This window comes from Dipteris shenzhenensis, chromosome 3 (assembly GCF_047967505.1).
Source record: "Dipteris shenzhenensis isolate YYH24624 ecotype China chromosome 3, Dip_SZ_1.0, whole genome shotgun sequence".
Lineage (NCBI taxonomy): Eukaryota > Viridiplantae > Streptophyta > Polypodiopsida > Gleicheniales > Dipteridaceae > Dipteris > Dipteris shenzhenensis.
Genome location: NC_141598.1, coordinates 2,673,479 through 2,690,571, shown reverse-complemented (window position 1 = coordinate 2,690,571; position 17,093 = coordinate 2,673,479). Strand labels below are relative to the sequence as shown.

At 40.8% G+C, this 17,093-nt stretch overlaps 1 protein-coding gene across 1 annotated transcript in view; it reads left to right on the top strand.

Annotated features, from left to right (window-relative positions):
• Positions 1 to 10,915, top strand: part of OWL1 (DNAJ heat shock N-terminal domain-containing protein) — a 145,530-nt gene extending 134,615 nt beyond the window's left edge. The window contains exons 12-13 of the mRNA XM_087372999.1: positions 318 to 425; positions 10,756 to 10,915. Of these exons, the coding sequence (XP_087229125.1) occupies positions 318 to 425; positions 10,756 to 10,905 (258 nt within the window). The 3' untranslated portion in view covers positions 10,906 to 10,915. The remainder of the gene's footprint in view (positions 1 to 317; positions 426 to 10,755) is intronic.
• Positions 10,916 to 17,093: the final 6,178 nt, after the last annotated feature.

Sequence of the window (17,093 nt, the reverse complement as noted above, 5' to 3'; positions counted from 1 at the left end):
GTTGGGAACTGCTAGTAACTGTTTGGGATAAAATCTCTAGAGCAATGACCTATAAGTGGGTGACGATTCACTATTTCAGCAACTCCGCTTAGCCAGTAGGACATTCCCTCACTTTCAAATGTCCATAGTATTGCATGCCCAAGAGGACTATCATTTGACCCTTGTGTTATATTCAATGATATAGTTGGACTAGAAATGATGCAGCACATGCTGAACAAGATGATTGTCTAATTCGATGCTATCCTCCTCTTAATTGCCCTTTGAAAGAGTCGTGATCCTTTTGCTTAAACAATGTGGATATATTGTTTCCTTTACAGCTTCATGGAGGAGTCAAGAAATCAGGATTGATGGGCTTTTGTGATCCATGCCCTGGAGAAGTGAAGCAGCTAAAAGTGGTCTACACATATCGGAATAACAAATATGAGGCAAGATCTCTCTCTCTCTCTCTCTTTCTCTCTCTCTCTGTGTCTCTCTCTATCTCTCTCTCTCTCTTTCTCATTGTGTGTGTGTTTGTGCTTGTACTCTTGATTTGTGATCATTACAAAGGTTGGGAGCTATTCACTACTGCCTCTTTCTAGTTCTTGGAAGTCCTTGCAAGTACTTTTTAAGATTCGGGAATCATATCAAAGATTCTTGTGTCAACATTTGAAAGTGTAGTACTTGTGAACTAGTTTTAATCTTGAGAATTTGCTTCTTTCTTTAAACAAACTTTTCCTTCGCATGAGGGGAGCAAGGGTGCTTAAAGTATTCTTAGGAGATAAATATTACGAGTGGTAGAGAATTGTATCCCTAGATCCATTACATGATTTTTTTTTTAAACAGAGAAAAGGAACTTATTAATGTTTAAAATCCAACCATACAAATTGGCAAAACCGGAAAGTAGTTCAACTTGCTCAGCTCATCTCAGCTCCACGCTACTATTCAAGGTCCCGTGACCGTGCCGTTCGGCCGGGTACAGAGCTAACAATAGAGATTGTGCCCTCCTAGTCTATGCATTGCAATGGCTTGCTCGGCTCAGCTCAACTCAGGTCCACATTGCTATTCCAGGTCCCATGATCATGCATTCTAGTTCAACCATTCGTTCAGGTACGGAGCTAACAAGCCCTCGCCCTCCCCAGTTCGTGCATTGCAATTCGACCCGCTTAACTCAGCTCCGCATGTTCCGTGTGGTCGTATGGGTGAGAAGGCATTTATTTTATGTGTTCTTAAGGATGTTCTTGAAAGCCTTCTAAGAGTCCACGAAGGAGGCAGGACGCCGCTCCTATTTAGACCATTGCATATAACCTGAAGCACCCATAGATGTAGGCTGTGTCAAAATGTGCAACGAAAACTAGACAAACTCTAAGAGCAAACACACGCAAGAGATGCAAGAGAGAGAAGCACATAAACTCTGCTTTATACACACTGAAATCTATTACAATAGTGGGGTAATATGCCCCTATTAAAAGGCTGGGGAGGGGCTGACTAGTCGGTCTATATAACCCTAAAATCTTTTACAATAGTGGGGTAATATGCCCCTATTTATAGGTTGGGGAGGGGCTAGTCTACTGGTTAGTTGCTTTGTTGGTCAGCTGGTTGACTGTTTGGCTGGGCCTACAACTACAAGCTATCCTCTCGCCAGAGCAGGTACACCTATAACACAGGCGCTCACTTCCTACGATATATTATAGACAGGAGATGAATAGAATGCTAACACCTCTCATCTCCTAGGTGTGAAACCAATCCCAGTGAGCTGGAGTTGACAGAGCATCTGTTGAGAAAGAGACTTCGTGAAGAGGTCTGCCGCATTGTCCTCTATTGAATAAAAAGTTAGCAAGATGTCACCATCTAAAATCTTCGCTTAAAAAAACTGATATTGTATCTCTATATGCTCCGTGCCGACATGGAATATTGGATTCTGAACCATAGCTATACAGCTCTAGTTGTCATGCTTGATGTACTGTGGGTTCGTTTTGCGGAAAGCCTATCTCGCCAAGTGACCTCCTCAGTCACACCACCTCACAAGCAGCACCACAAGCAACGTGATACTCTGCCTTAGGGGAAGACAAGGCAACGATTGGTTATTTTTTGCTCCTCCAAGAATTCGCTCGAGTTAGGGTAAAGCCGTATCTTGAAGTAGATCTCCTCGTGTTTGGACCTCCGTCCCAACCAGAGTCACTCCATCCTCGAAGATTGACTTGGTCCTTTGATCACCCTCCAGTGTCATAAAAGGTCTAAAATCCTCAAGATACTGCAAGATCCGCAATCTTGCGTCCCAATGAGTCTCAAACAATTTGCTTATATACTTTTTCACAAAAGAAAGAACAACACAAACAATCACATTTCACACAAATAACTGCCGGGATTAGTTCAATCTTATGCTGAACATTCCGCTCTGGAGGTAACCCATAAGGTAACTCATCCCTAAAACAATCAGAGAACTCCTCTGCTATTTGATTAGCCAACTTTGGCCATCTCTCCATTTTGGGTAACACCACTGCCAGCCGAAGGACCATCAATCGGCTCTACCGATGCTGTACAAAGAAACAAAAACTCTTCTTGAGCTTTTCGAACTTCCATCATGGAAACCAATGGTCCTTGAGGTATATTTTTTTCACCTTGTAAGACATATAACACATCATTCATCTTGAACTGATAAATGTGCTTTTTCCAATCTATGGCTAGATTCTTCCTAGAATGCCAAGCCTTACCTAGGGCTATATCTGCATGAGCAAGCTTAGTCATTTCAAAATCAAGCTTCTCTGCATAGTCTTGAATTCGAAGTTCCAATTGGGTAACCTTTTGGTTCTATATTTCAGTTGAACTTCCATTTGCTATTTTGACTGTGTATGCATAATCAGATGGGCTAGTCTTTAATTTTAGCCTCTTTACAAGCTTGGAGTTAATTACATTGTGCGTTGACGTTGAGTCATATAACACAATGACGTCATGATTAGCTACTTGCCTCTTCATCTTAATTAACTCCATATCGTTAAAGGCTGTATATCTCGTTGGTGTGGGCTTTGATAGGATATTATCAAGTGCATTGTTTACTAGCTTAGCCACAAACACACATAACAAAACAGGTACTGACCTTTGAGAAGATCGCGTTAGCTGAATCTGCATCTGTTCTACTCTAGGACTTTCCTCCATTTCCACCTCGCATTCTGAGATCACCATCTCAACCATCTGACGATCCTTGTTTCCTGGACAATCTTTCCACTGATGAGGCTGAAGGCATCCAAACACAAACCTTCTCTCCTTGCTTTTTCTCTTTGTTCTAGGTTCAAAGAAGACTTCTGTTACTTTTCTTTTCACTCCAATGGTGGTACTTGGTTTAGGAGTCTCAACTGGCTTCGCCTGCTTGGCTTGACCACTAGGCTGTGAGGCACTTCCTTTGCTAATCCACGTCTTCTTAAACCCAGTTTTCTTTGGATACTCATACCAAGTCCGAACCATAGCTATACAGCTCTAGTTGTCATGCTTGATGTACTGTGGGTTCGTTTTGCGGAAAGCCTATCTCGCCAAGTGACCTCCTCAGTCACACCACCTCACAAACAGCACCACAAGCAACCTGATACTCTGCCTTAAGGGAAGACAAGGCAACGATTGGTTATTTTTTGCTCCTCCAAGAATTCGCTCGAGTTAGGGTAAAGCCGTATCTTGAAGTAGATCTCCTCGTGTTTGGACCTCCGTCCCAACCAGAGTCACTCCATCCTCGAAGATTGACTTGGTCCTTTGATCACCCTCCAGTGTCATAAAAGGTCTAAAATCCTCAAGATACTGCAAGATCCGCAATCTTGCGTCCCAATGAGTCTCAAACAATTTGCTTATATACTTTTTCACAAAAGAAAGAACAACACAAACAATCATATTTCACACAAATAACTGCCGGGATTAGTTCAATCTTATGCTGAACATTCCGCTCTGGAGGTAACCCATAAGGTAACTCATCCCTAAAACAATCAGAGAACTCCTCTGCTATTTGATTAGCCAACTTTGGCCATCTCTCCATTTTGGGTAACACCACTGCCAGCCGAAGGACCATCAATCGGCTCTACCGATGCTGTACAAAGAAACAAAAACTCTTCTTGAGCTTTTCGAACTTCCATCATGGAAACCAATGGTCCTTGAGGTATATCTTTTTCACCTTGTAAGACATATAACACATCATTCATCTTGAACTGATAAATGTGCTTTTTCCAATCTATGGCTAGATTCTTCCTAGAATGCCAAGCCTTACCTAGGGCTATATCTGCATGAGCAAGCTTAGTCATTTCAAAATCAAGCTTCTCTGCATAGTCTTGAATTCGAAGTTCCAACTGGGTAACCTTTTGGTTCTATATTTCAGTTGAACTTCCATTTGCTATTTTGACTGTGTATGCATAATCAGATGGGCTAGTCTTTAATTTTAGCCTCTTTACAAGCTTGGAGTTAATTACATTGTGCGTTGACGTTGAGTCATATAACACAATGACGTCATGATTAGCTACTTGCCTCTTCATCTTAATTAACTCCATATCGTTAAAGGCTGTATATCTCGTTGGTGTGGGCTTTGATAGGATATTATCAAGTGCATTGTTTACTAGCTTAGCCACAAACACACATAACAAAACAGGTACTGACCTTTGAGAAGATCGCGTTAGCTGAATCTGCATCTGTTCTACTCTAGGACTTTCCTCCATTTCCACCTCGCATTCTGAGATCACCATCTCAACCATCTGACGATCCTTGTTTCCTGGACAATCTTTCCACTGATGAGGCTGAAGGCATCCAAACACAAACCTTCTCTCCTCGCTTTTTCTCTTTGTTCTAGGTTCAAAGAAGACTTCTGTTACTTTTCTTTTCACTCCAATGGTGGTACTTGGTTTAGGAGTCTCAACTGGCTTCGCCTGCTTGGCTTGACCACTAGGCTGTGAGGCACTTCCTTTGCTAATCCACGTCTTCTTAAACCCAGTTTTCTTTGGATACTCATATCAAGTCCGAACCATAGCTATACAGCTCTAGTTGTCATGCTTGATGTACTGTGGGTTCGTTTTGCGGAAAGCCTATCTCGCCAAGTGACCTCCTCAGTCACACCACCTCACAAGTAGCACCACAAGCAACCTGATACTCTGCCTTTGGGGAAGACAAGGCAACGATTGGTTATTTTTTGCTCCTCCAAGAATTCGCTCGAGTTAGGGTAAAGCCGTATCTTGAAGTAGATCTCCTCGTGTTTGGACCTCCGTCCCAACCAGAGTCACTCCATCCTCGAAGATTGACTTGGTCCTTTGATCACCCTCCAGTGTCATAAAAGGTCTAAAATCCTCAAGATACTGTAAGATCCGCAATCTTGCGTCCCAATGAGTCTCAAACAATTTGCTTATATACTTTTTCACAAAAGAAAGAACAACACAAACAATCACATTTCACACAAATAACTGCCGGGATTAGTTCAATCTTATGCTGAACATTCCGCTCTGGAGGTAACCCATAAGGTAACTCATCCCTAAAACAATCAGAGAACTCCTCTGCTATTTGATTAGCCAACTTTGGCCATCTCTCCATTTTGGGTAACACCACTGCCAGCCGAAGGACCATCAATCGGCTCTACCGATGCTGTACAAAGAAATAAAAACTCTTCTTGAGCTTTTCGAACTTCCATCATGGAAACCAATGGTCCTTGAGGTATATCTTTTTCACCTTGTAAGACATATAACACATCATTCATCTTGAACTGATAAATGTGCTTTTTCCAATCTATGGCTAGATTCTTCCTAGAATGCCAAGCCTTACCTAGGGCTATATCTGCATGAGCAAGCTTAGTCATTTCAAAATCAAGCTTCTCTGCATAGTCTTGAATTCGAAGTTCCAACTGGGTAACCTTTTGGTTCTATATTTCAGTTGAACTTCCATTTGCTATTTTGACTGTGTATGCATAATCAGATGGGCTAGTCTTTAATTTTAGCCTCTTTACAAGCTTGGAGTTAATTACATTGTGCGTTGACATTGAGTCATATAACACAATGACGTCATGATTAGCTACTTGCCTCTTCATCTTAATTAACTCCATATCGTTAAAGGCTGTATATCTCGTTGGTGTGGGCTTTGATAGGATATTATCAAGTGCATTGTTTACTAGCTTAGCCACAAACACACATAACAAAACAGGTACTGACCTTTGAGAAGATCGCGTTAGCTGAATCTGCATCTGTTCTACTCTAGGACTTTCCTCCATTTCCACCTCGCATTCTGAGATCACCATCTCAACCATCTGACGATCCTTGTTTCCTGGACAATCTTTCCACTGATGAGGCTGAAGGCATCCAAACACAAACCTTCTCTCCTCGCTTTTTCTCTTTGTTCTAGGTTCAAAGAAGACTTCTGTTACTTTTCTTTTCACTCCAATGGTGGTACTTGGTTTAGGAGTCTCAACTGGCTTCGCCTGCTTGGCTTGACCACTAGGCTGTGAGGCACTTCCTTTGCTAATCCACGTCTTCTTAAACCCAGTTTTCTTTGGATACTCATACCAAGTCCCAACTTGCACAAACCCACTTGGTCTGTTCCCTTTGGCATCCTCATAGTTCAGGGCTATGGCAATTGCTTCATCTAGCGTGTTCACATACTTAGCCCGAACTTCCATCTTGATCCGATCATTTAGTCCAAAGATAAAATAATTTACTTGCACCAACTGAGATAGAGGCTCATAAATTTTCATTACACTTTCTCTGAACTTATCAGTGTATTCCGCCATTGATAAATTTCTCTGACGAAGGTTTCGATACTGATCCCAAGCTCGGGATGCTTCGTCGGGAGGTAAGAAGTGTTTTCTAAATTCTTTTTTAAACCCCTCTCAAGTAGTGGATGCCACTCTATCTTTCTGTTGTTTTCTCCACCATTTATCCGCTACCTCATTAAACATGTGGGTGGCGTCGCGGATTTTCTTCATATCATTTGTGATTTCACAAATGGCAAAGGCCTCATCCCATTTGTGTAACCAGGTCTCTATGATATCGGAACTACGATCAAACATCCGACCAGAATACTTATCTTGCCTATAATTGGCAATGTTAGGCACCTTAGCCCTCCTAGGCTCGACTGTATGAACACTGGTTTCAGGATCCATTGGAGCTTTACCTTTCTCTTCACGAGATGGTCTAGTAGACATACTATGAACCATTTTTCTGAGCTTGGATTGCCCTACATTTGCTTGCAATTGTTGTTAACATAAATCTGTTGCAAGGCATCCTCCAATAATGCAATTCTACCAGACAGTGTATGGCCTGTTGGGCGCAACACCTGTGGGGTTGGCCGGACTCCCGACTCTACGGAATCCACCCAAGAAGCTTCTTCAATTTCGATTGGTTTTTTTTTTTTTTTTTAATTACACACCTGAACTGTATCTACAATCAAAAGTCCAAATTCCAAAATTATAGCTAGCTAGGCATATACCGAATTGCAAACCAAAACCGCTTTTCCCTAAGCTAGGGGAACTTCTGCAATCTTAGAAACCTCAAATCCTAAGGCAAAATGAATGAACATAAACCACAATTGATTTTAAAAAGCATAGAAAGCTCCCTGTTCATTCATGCTGCATGGAGAGATCAATTTGTCCCTGCAAGCCACTCCAATACCCAATTACGTTCTTGGTCAAGCCAACTGTGCGCAAGGAAACAAAACGTAAACCTCGTACAATCCTCTAGTTTGCAACCGCTAGTCGTATCACCATTAAAGCAAATGAGCTCACAGTTAACTCCCAATGACCAGCCGAGCTCCTTTAGCTAATTCATGCATATGAGCAGACGCACGAGACTGGCCTCTTCTCCAATTTAAATATGTGTCGTCGAATTGGCTTCTGCTGACCAGGTAGGTCTTCGTGAGCGTAGTCTTGACCCGTATTCAGCGACTAAATGTAACCAAGCTCCCCCAAGAACAGTTCACAGCAAATGCACATAGCTCTGTTGGCTACCAGGCCCAATAGCTGAGCCCACAACTAGCAAAGCCAACTGTACTATCGTAACACACGAACTTTGCAGAGCAACTGACCCCACCGTTCGAACGCCAACTCTATTCCAACAGCCTCTCACACCATACGATGTTTTGGCTCCAGCCTTTGGTGTTAACCAAAGTCCTGCCCGCCAAGCATGACGCCAGTTAAAAAGGCTGCTTGCTTCATCTAATGGAGTGCACCTCACATGCAATAGCTGAAGGATCTCTAGCTACCACACCCAGCTCTCGCGATCCCAAGGAGCCCTGAAGGCAGCAATCCATGAACCTTCACGTGCGCCACTCCGATGCCCTATGCCCCAACGCACACTCAACGCTGACAAACCAGGAGTGAACGATCTACACCCGCACGACATATGGCCTTAGTCTTTACTTCGATCCCGTACGACAAGATCCATGCTCCTCTAGTGGCTTCGCGGTCATAGCTCGCTAAGGCTAAATGAAAAATCCAAACAACAGCCTTGTCTGCCAGAATTCAGCACAGCCCGATGCTCCACACATCGTTCTTCCACAGCTTCATCTCCCTATTCCGATCACCCACTCTAATACCAAATGTTCTGACCCAAAACCCGCATACCAAAACTGAAATCTAACTTGGAATCACGGGTGGTGGCAGAGTTATGTTCCACCCAGCCAATTTCTGCTGTAGCAGCTCAAAAGATACGTAAGTAGAAAAAAACCCGGCATGCTACACACAGAGCCCACATATCCCTAGATGGATCTAGCCTGCCACATGTCGTCATTCTAGGGTGCACCATATACCCCTCTCTTGGGATATCCATTTATTCACTTGTGCCTAGGCACATTTACACATTTAATGCATTTAAGACCCACACCCTTGGACCCATCCTAGTCAGTGCCTTGTCACCCTCATCAAGGACCTTGACATTAATCCTTTTGACCATTTACATGAAGCCCAAACAAATATAATACAAACATTGATCCTTTAAAGGAAAATGTCCATTGCCCCTTCCGAGGTCATGTTACCTCAACTTGAGCGTAACACAAATGCCCTGCTTCTGACCGAATCGTTTTCTGTGTGGATATTGATCCTTCACTTACTGAGGGTTGCATTCATCTTTTCCCTAACGGGCGTGCGGAGGGGGGGGGGATTTGGTCATGGTGGAGATGAAATACATTGTTGGGCAGAACCTATAAAATCTTAGCAAAGCCCATCAGCCTTCAGCTGCAGCCACTACGTCCTGATCTGATCCATGATACACAGACAGGCTTTCTGCATGGCCATAGTAATTTTTATGATATTTTTTCATTCTAGGAGGCTTGGGAGTGCGCTACACATAGTGGTCAGGACCTGGCTTTTCTACTCCTTGATTTAGAGAAATTTTATGACACAGTTTGCTGGAGTTTCTTGGAAGGCACGTTATTATGTTTTGGCTTTTCTGAGTCTTGGAATTTCTATAAGTATCATTATTCATGTAATGGTCTATGTTGTGTGTATTTCTTTTAACTTGCATGTTGTAAATTCAAAATGCCCACACACATATTGTATTAGAACTATGGAATGGATTTTCGAATCTTGTTCAGTACTACCAATACCATATAGGAAGTATGGATCAACACTTGCTTTGAAAAACACAACCCTATTCAGATCTCCTTGTCACACAGCAAGGTCAGAGAACAAGCTCCCATATTTGAAAGTGGGACATGGAGATACCTTTTGGAATTTAGGATGTTTTGCTAATGGTAAGTGGGGCAATAATAGAGAGAGAGCATCTGGGCAAAGCTTTTTTCCGTCAAAGATTAATGTGATAGGGAAGGCGCTTGCCATCTAATGTATCTTCTTGGTCAAATAATATTGGGTACTGCCTTGACGAGCAGCATAGCCTTGTGTTATGCGATGTACATTAATTAATCCCCAAGCAGAGGGGTAGATACCTATGCTTAAGCCAGTTCAAGGCTCATGAATATTATTCTTTGTCTGCTGTCTAGTTGTTGTTACTGAGTCTGTTCTTGTGGCAGCATCAGTAGTATCATGCATGATATTTACCTTGCTACATTGGTTATTTAACTCGAACAGGGTTATGACATTCTTCCACATGGATGATGGCCAGTAAGTTTTGAGAACTAACTTGAATGTTACTTTTTGTTCATTGCTTCTGTGAAAATTGTGCTTGCTCAAAAGGGGCAAATGGCCTTGCACTTCAGTGTTCATCCTTACCATCTCATACTGGTGGATTTTTTCGTGTGAAGGTTTCTTCAAACCTGAAAAGCCATGGGGTTTTCTTATGCAACGAAAGAAGTAACAGGAATTTTCATTGATACAGGTAGTTGTAAGTGATTTCGATGAGTTGCTCATTCCTCAAGAAGCTCATAGGCTCTTTGCAACCAGGTAATTATTTTTTGTCCATCGAGTGACTGTAAACTCTGTCATGGGCGCCCTTATCAACCTCAGCATTGCATGTTCAAACCTGAGTCTCTCTCTCTCTCTCTCTCTCTCTCTGTGCACCCCAACACACACACATTACCACACACACAACCCTTGGTGATATGAGCCATGGCATTTTCTTATGCAGCAAAAGAAGTAACAGGAATTTTCATTGATACAGTTAGTTGTAGGTGATTTTGATGAGTTGCTCATTCCTCAAGAAGCTCATAGCCTCTTTGCAACCAGGTAATTATTTTTTGTCCGTCGAGTGACTGAACTCTGCCACGGGCATGTCCTTATCAACCTCAGCATTGCATGTTCAAACCTGAGTCTACCCTTGGTGATATGAGCCATGGGGTTTTCTTATGCAATGAAAGAAGTAACCGGAATTTTCATCGATACAGGTAGTTGTAGGTGATTTCGATGAGTTGCTCATTCCTCAAGAAGTTCATAGGCTCTTTGCAACCAGACAATTATTTTTTGTCCATCGAGGGACTGTGAACTCTGTCACAGGCATGCCCTTATCAACCTCAGCATTGTATGTTCAAACCTGAGTCTACCTAGTGGTCTTCAGAGGACGATAATATATTCTTCTTCTTCTTCTTCTTCTGCACCCCACCCCAACACACATTACCACACACACAACATTTGGTGATATGAGGTATGTTTCAATATAAAACTATTGAAACTTTGTGTACTCCTGCACTGATGCCCTTAAACAACCTTTCCTTGATGTAAAGGAACGTAGAAACCAAATGTCTTATTCCACAATGTTCACATCCACCACTTCTGTGTCCAATTAAGGCTCTACCAAACACATTGTCTTTTTGGGATCACAAATATAAAATCCTGATGAACTGTCATTTTACGGCTTGATTGCCTCTCTTGTAGAAAGGATTTATTGTAAAAGAGGAAACAATTTGTCAATAGTTTTTGAAGATCCTGTATTATTCAAGCACACCAGAACACTTTTATTAATAACTCTTTTTTTAGTACAAACAGCAATGTGTGATGTGTCTTTGCTCTTTTGTGTGCACCTGGTTGGGAAATTATCCAAGCAAATGTTGAATTTGGTTCCAAAAATGGAATGCCCTCTGAAGTTAGATGTGTAAGTCAAGCCTTGATCAGAACAGTGCAGGTTGGTTGATTCTGCTATTGTTTTAATGCCGTATCTTAACACCCAAAGTTCACCAACACAACGGACTAAAGAGGCAGTAAATTTTGGGTTAAAGTAGCGCATCCTAATAATTTCTAAGTTTGTCAGCACACCATAAAGCGTTGGATGCCATATAACAAAGCTTCCCACACTTTTAACCCTCTTTTCCATGGCAAGCTCGAAAGTCTAGTCCAAAAACCTCCAAACAAAAGGTTAGAAGTTCTTGAATTCCTTTACACATTCTCACTAGAGATTTTTATCTTTACATTCTTTAAATCCTTGGATTTTCACAAGTGTCCAATAAGGTTTTTAAATTCCTTTTGTAACAAGTTTTGGTTTTGGGTCTTGCTTGTGAAATGTCTTTCCTTTCAATAATTAATAGTGCCCATTTATGTGTTTAAAAAACCACAAGATGGCAAAAGCATAAGGACATGAGGCAAAATGATGACACTCCATTCTAATGAAAGACACCGTTTGAATAAATAAAAAATTCATTTTGTGGAATTGGAATGTTGCATAATATGGGAGAGTATTATCATTCTATTATTCTATTCATTCTTAAGTATGTCATCAACGAATGTGAATCATAAAGATATATTTTTAAGGAAGTCACTCTTTTCACCCAACTACTTTTGAAATAACCCATCCATAAACATAAGATTGGGTTTTCTATTCACTTTTTAATCACAATGTATAGGTGCTAGTTCCACAACCTCTCAATTTTATCTGTTGTGTCCATATTAATGCTTCCATCCAGCAAGTGCATTGAGAAGATTATGGAAAGTAGGTGATTTGCTACAATGGTTGGAAAAGCATTTAAATTGTATCATCTTTTGATTGTTAATGGAAGATTTGTTATAGAGATAACTAGGGAACCATATGATGAACACTTTGAATGACTTGACAATTGCTTTGCCATGGTGGTTGTTTTATGATGAAGTTGACACATACTTTGTACTAAAGCACATAAGAAGCAAATATAAATAAAAGATCCTATTTGAGCATATTTTGGGCGTAATTCATAAGAAATGGGGTGTACTAGTTGGAGGTATTTAACAATGTTGAACGTCAAAGAGGCTACGCAAATGCAAGTTGGTAAATATGAGTAAGACATTGTCTACTCATCGACTTTGAGCAATCAAAATTGACACATATGTCCACGAAAGAGAGAAAGAGGCTATTAAACGTATTAAAATGGAGGTTGATACTCTTCGACACCTCATCTATTCCTGGCACCTAGGTGGCAGCTCTTCGTGATTGCTCGTGCTGTTCACTGAACCTGCACTCTATAAGGTGGTTGGTGCTCGGTTTGATCAAGTCTTGGTGTTAGGACCAAGGAGGGGTAATGAAATATAGGGCCTTGTGTGGTCCTAACACAACCCCATGGTACCTTGGGACTACGTGATGAATGGAGAAATTAGAGACTAAGGGACTCATGGCTTTGCACATTGACACGTGGTAAATATGGCTTGTGAATAACCCCATAAGCACATATTACCCTAAGTGACCTTGAATATAAAGTATTGGTCATGAAGATCCCCCCTCATATCCCTCCCGGGCTCTTTTAGGAAATGAGGAGGCCTTGCATGGCTATTGGATAGGAAGTGGGACAAAGGTTGAATTATTGACCATAGAGAAATCGATTGGTCTATTTTGAATCATAGTTGGTTAGGCTAGTTGTAAGGGATAAGCTAACCACACAATCTAAGGTACACCCACCTTGAATGGAATAGAGGAATGTTTGGTTTCCTAAGAATAGCTTTCACACAAATAAAAGAACTTACTTTATGGTCAATATGATGTGAAAGGTTCTCTACCATAATAAAATCTCCTAGTACCACACTATTTCCCCCTTAAGTTCCTCCCCAAAAAGGAAAGACAGCTCTATGTAGGATTTTTTATTGTTTGCATCTCAAAGGTTTACCTTTGCTAAGTTTTTCTTGATCAAAGCGACCCATACAATGTCTTTTTCTTGCAATGCTTCAATCGTTTCCCTTTGAATCGATTGAAGGTTTGCCCACATTAACGATACCTAACTCACCCTATTTCTTTGGCAATGTGCAAAAATCCCCTTTGACCTTTGACATCTTTTTGTCTTTCCCAAAACAAAGTTCGGGAAAGTGCATTAATCTGCACCACCTCTTTTTTAGTTGGATACTAACAAGATATACAATGATTGATCCAGAGAATACTTAAATTGCTTAAGCAACAATTTTCTTATTGTCAATGAGGGTTGCAACTTTTGCCTCTTGGACATCTTATCTTTAATTCTTTGGAAAGCCTTCATGCCGCAATGAAAACCCATGGCCACACCAAGTAATCTCCCTTGTTAAATTAACTTGCATCACTTGTTTACAAAAGATCAAGTGGATCCATATATCCCATTAATCCCACTTTTATTGTTATTTATTCTTGACCCAGATGTTGAACAAAAAGCATCAAGGGATTGCGTTGTATTTTGCACTAGAAGTGGATCATTTTGAGTGGTTGCCTCACAATTGCCCTCCTATCCTCTTGGTATTCGCCTTTGATCAGATTATCAGCTACTTTATCTCGAATAAGCGACCCTAAGGTATATACAGCTATTGCAAACAGTCGAGAAAGGGAATAACACCACAGATTGATCTCTGGAGAAAAAAAGGGAAAGAAGCCTAGATGTTGACATCTATTTTAGCCACCACTTGTTTCCCACAAGATTTGACATAACAACAAAATTTAATAAGCATCTACATCATTTGAATTTGCATGTTATGTTTACTGGTCCAAATAGATATGGATGCTATTATGCTCTCGTACTTTGTGAAGTTTGTCCTTTCGATACGGGTTACTACTATCTACAAGATATGACAACTATCCTGTCTAATGTTTTGATTTTTCATACAAAACAACAAAAGGGAGACGAATTTCTATAAGAGCACACATCTGATATAACATATCTCCCTCTTTAATTTTCCTTGAATCAAATAGTTGACATTGTCACAATAATTTCTATTTCACAATGTTTGTTACATATCAATTTCATGTATTACATTCTAAGCATTGCATGCAACCAAAATATTAGTATTCAAAGTACCATATACTATTACACTATTAATCCAAACCAGCCATTGCATAATGCAAGCTAAGTTATTTAGGAGAGTGATATCTACAAATGTGCAATTGGCACTCACCACATAAAGCAGCCCCTTTGTCAACCAACTTGTTGATATTTAAGAGTGTGTACCAAATTTAACAATGCATTCACCAAACCTTTGTATGTCTCCAAGGGAACGCCACTTATCACAATGCTACCGCCGCCTAGATAGGAGTCAATACATGCGTGGGTTGCCACATTTTCGTGGCACACGCATGCAATCAATGCATGCTGCACATAGCCTATAGTAGCATACCATCATCACCAACTGCCACAAACTAGAGATCATTTAGGTGCCCGTCATTGCCATGTTGATGAACTAGCTCACATACCATGTTGGATGTCATGGCAAAACACACCAAGTGTCACTAAGGGATGCATTGTGGGGGGGTCCCACAACTTGTCCAATAACCATGCGGGGTCTCCTCATTTCCAAAAGATTTTGGGAGGGATTTGAGGAGGGCTCTTACCAAGAATTTATATTCAATGTCAATCAGGGTACACGTTTCTTATGGAATTACTCCCAAGCCATATTGCCACGTATCAATGTGCAAGGGCTTGAGGCCCTTAGTCTCCAATTTCTCCATTAGTCACATAGTCCCAATGTACCATGGCGGGTGTTAGGTCCACAAAAGGCCATGTATTTCAACATGAAAGATAAATCTTTAAATGGACAAGGATCTCAAAACATTCACGTCAAGTTGGACACTAATGTGCACGATCAAATGATATACCTATGCACCGATCATATCAAGACCTCACTGAGGGGGTCCACCCATTGAAGATGGAGCATCAAATTCCTCTGAGGCCAAATGCCAAACCATCCTAGTAATCACGTAGTAAACAAAGTGCAAGGTGTTATGCAAAAATAAAAAAACTTCTTGAAGTGAGCCCGATCTTCCCTACAATTGTATTTCAGTGGTGCTCTTTGGTGGTCATCGTGCACAAGAAAAGATTTCTAGTAGTATGAACTTGCAAATCTAAATAAGGTGGCCATCCCAAATTCATATCCACTACCTTTCATAGACCAAATCTGCGACCAAATATTCGAGAAGGAATTGTATAGCTTTAGGATTGTTTTGCTCTTATAAAACCAAATTTAGGTGGCATTCCAGGACAAACTTAAGACAACTCCATGTTAATGTTTGAAGGTTTTGGGAGTCATATCATGCTGTTCAGACTAGATTACACTTCTATAACATATATCAACAATTTGTATTAATCTTCAAAGGAGCTTAAGGTCTTCAAGGATGACCCGACCTTAGGAATGGATTCCATATCCACTCATGTAGGGATGTTGAGGAGTTCTTTATTAATTTTCAAATGCACTCCATTGCCCTAAATCCAAAAGAGTACATGTTTGGAGTGCCTTAATGGGTATTATTCAGATGTGTTATAAGCTAAAAGGGGAACGTTATGGAGTCGGATAAAGTCTAGCAAATCGAAAAACTTGTCCATTGTAAACATCCAACACTCCAAAGCTTTCTAGGTAGAGTATGATAGAGGTCATGGTGAAGTTTGCACATGAGAGGCTAAGGAGATGTTTTAACAGCCAACAAATGGTTGGCCACATTCTTTGGTAACATGTAGATCCGTAGCCCACAAGAACATCTCATGAAGAGAAAAAGAAACCAATAGAGGTTGCAACAAGCTACAAAGGGCTCTGACCTATTTGGGCCTTGGTGACATAGCTTGAAGATCAGCCCACAAAGCTAATTGACATGCTTGATGCACGACGACAGGTCATTAACAAAGAGCTGAAAAGGTTGTATGATGTGTCGCTATCTAAGGTGAAAGCCTCATTTTGACACATGGCACCCAAGATACTAATGGCTATAATTCCTCTCGTCCCACTATGAGGTAGAAGGCTTACTAGCTTACACAATTGTTTACTTAAGAAAAATCATGAGTTTAATATCTCTACAAAAAGAAAGAGGAATTTGGGACCTTTGGTTCTTTGTCTTCTGGCATATTAAAGTTCATATCATCCATTTTGTCATGAAAAATCTGCTAGGCATGATCAGCCTAGACCTAGTGGAGGAGAACTCAACTCTTGTCCTCGTCCTAAGATGAAGTTTCCGGTGGGGATGCTCACTTGATGATTTGCTTGGATAGTCCACTGCCTTCCTAGGAGGATTGAGTACTGAGCTCCTCCTCCTTCCATACAAAGCCAATGGAAATCATTGAAGTTCAAGATACCATAATAAAATGGTGAAAAACGAATCTAAAAGCCTTGTGAAGCTTTGTACACAAATTCAACATTTGCAAACTAGAAAGGATTTCTAAACTTGTATGAAATTAAACACACAAGTTGGGTTTGGTTGTGCCTAAAAAGAATGGCAAGTCTTATGTTAATGCCACTATAATGAATATGAGAAGCATAACCAAACGAGACCTTTATTATATATTTCTTGTAGAGAGCAAAGTAGAAATGTTTGTGTGTTATACTAGTT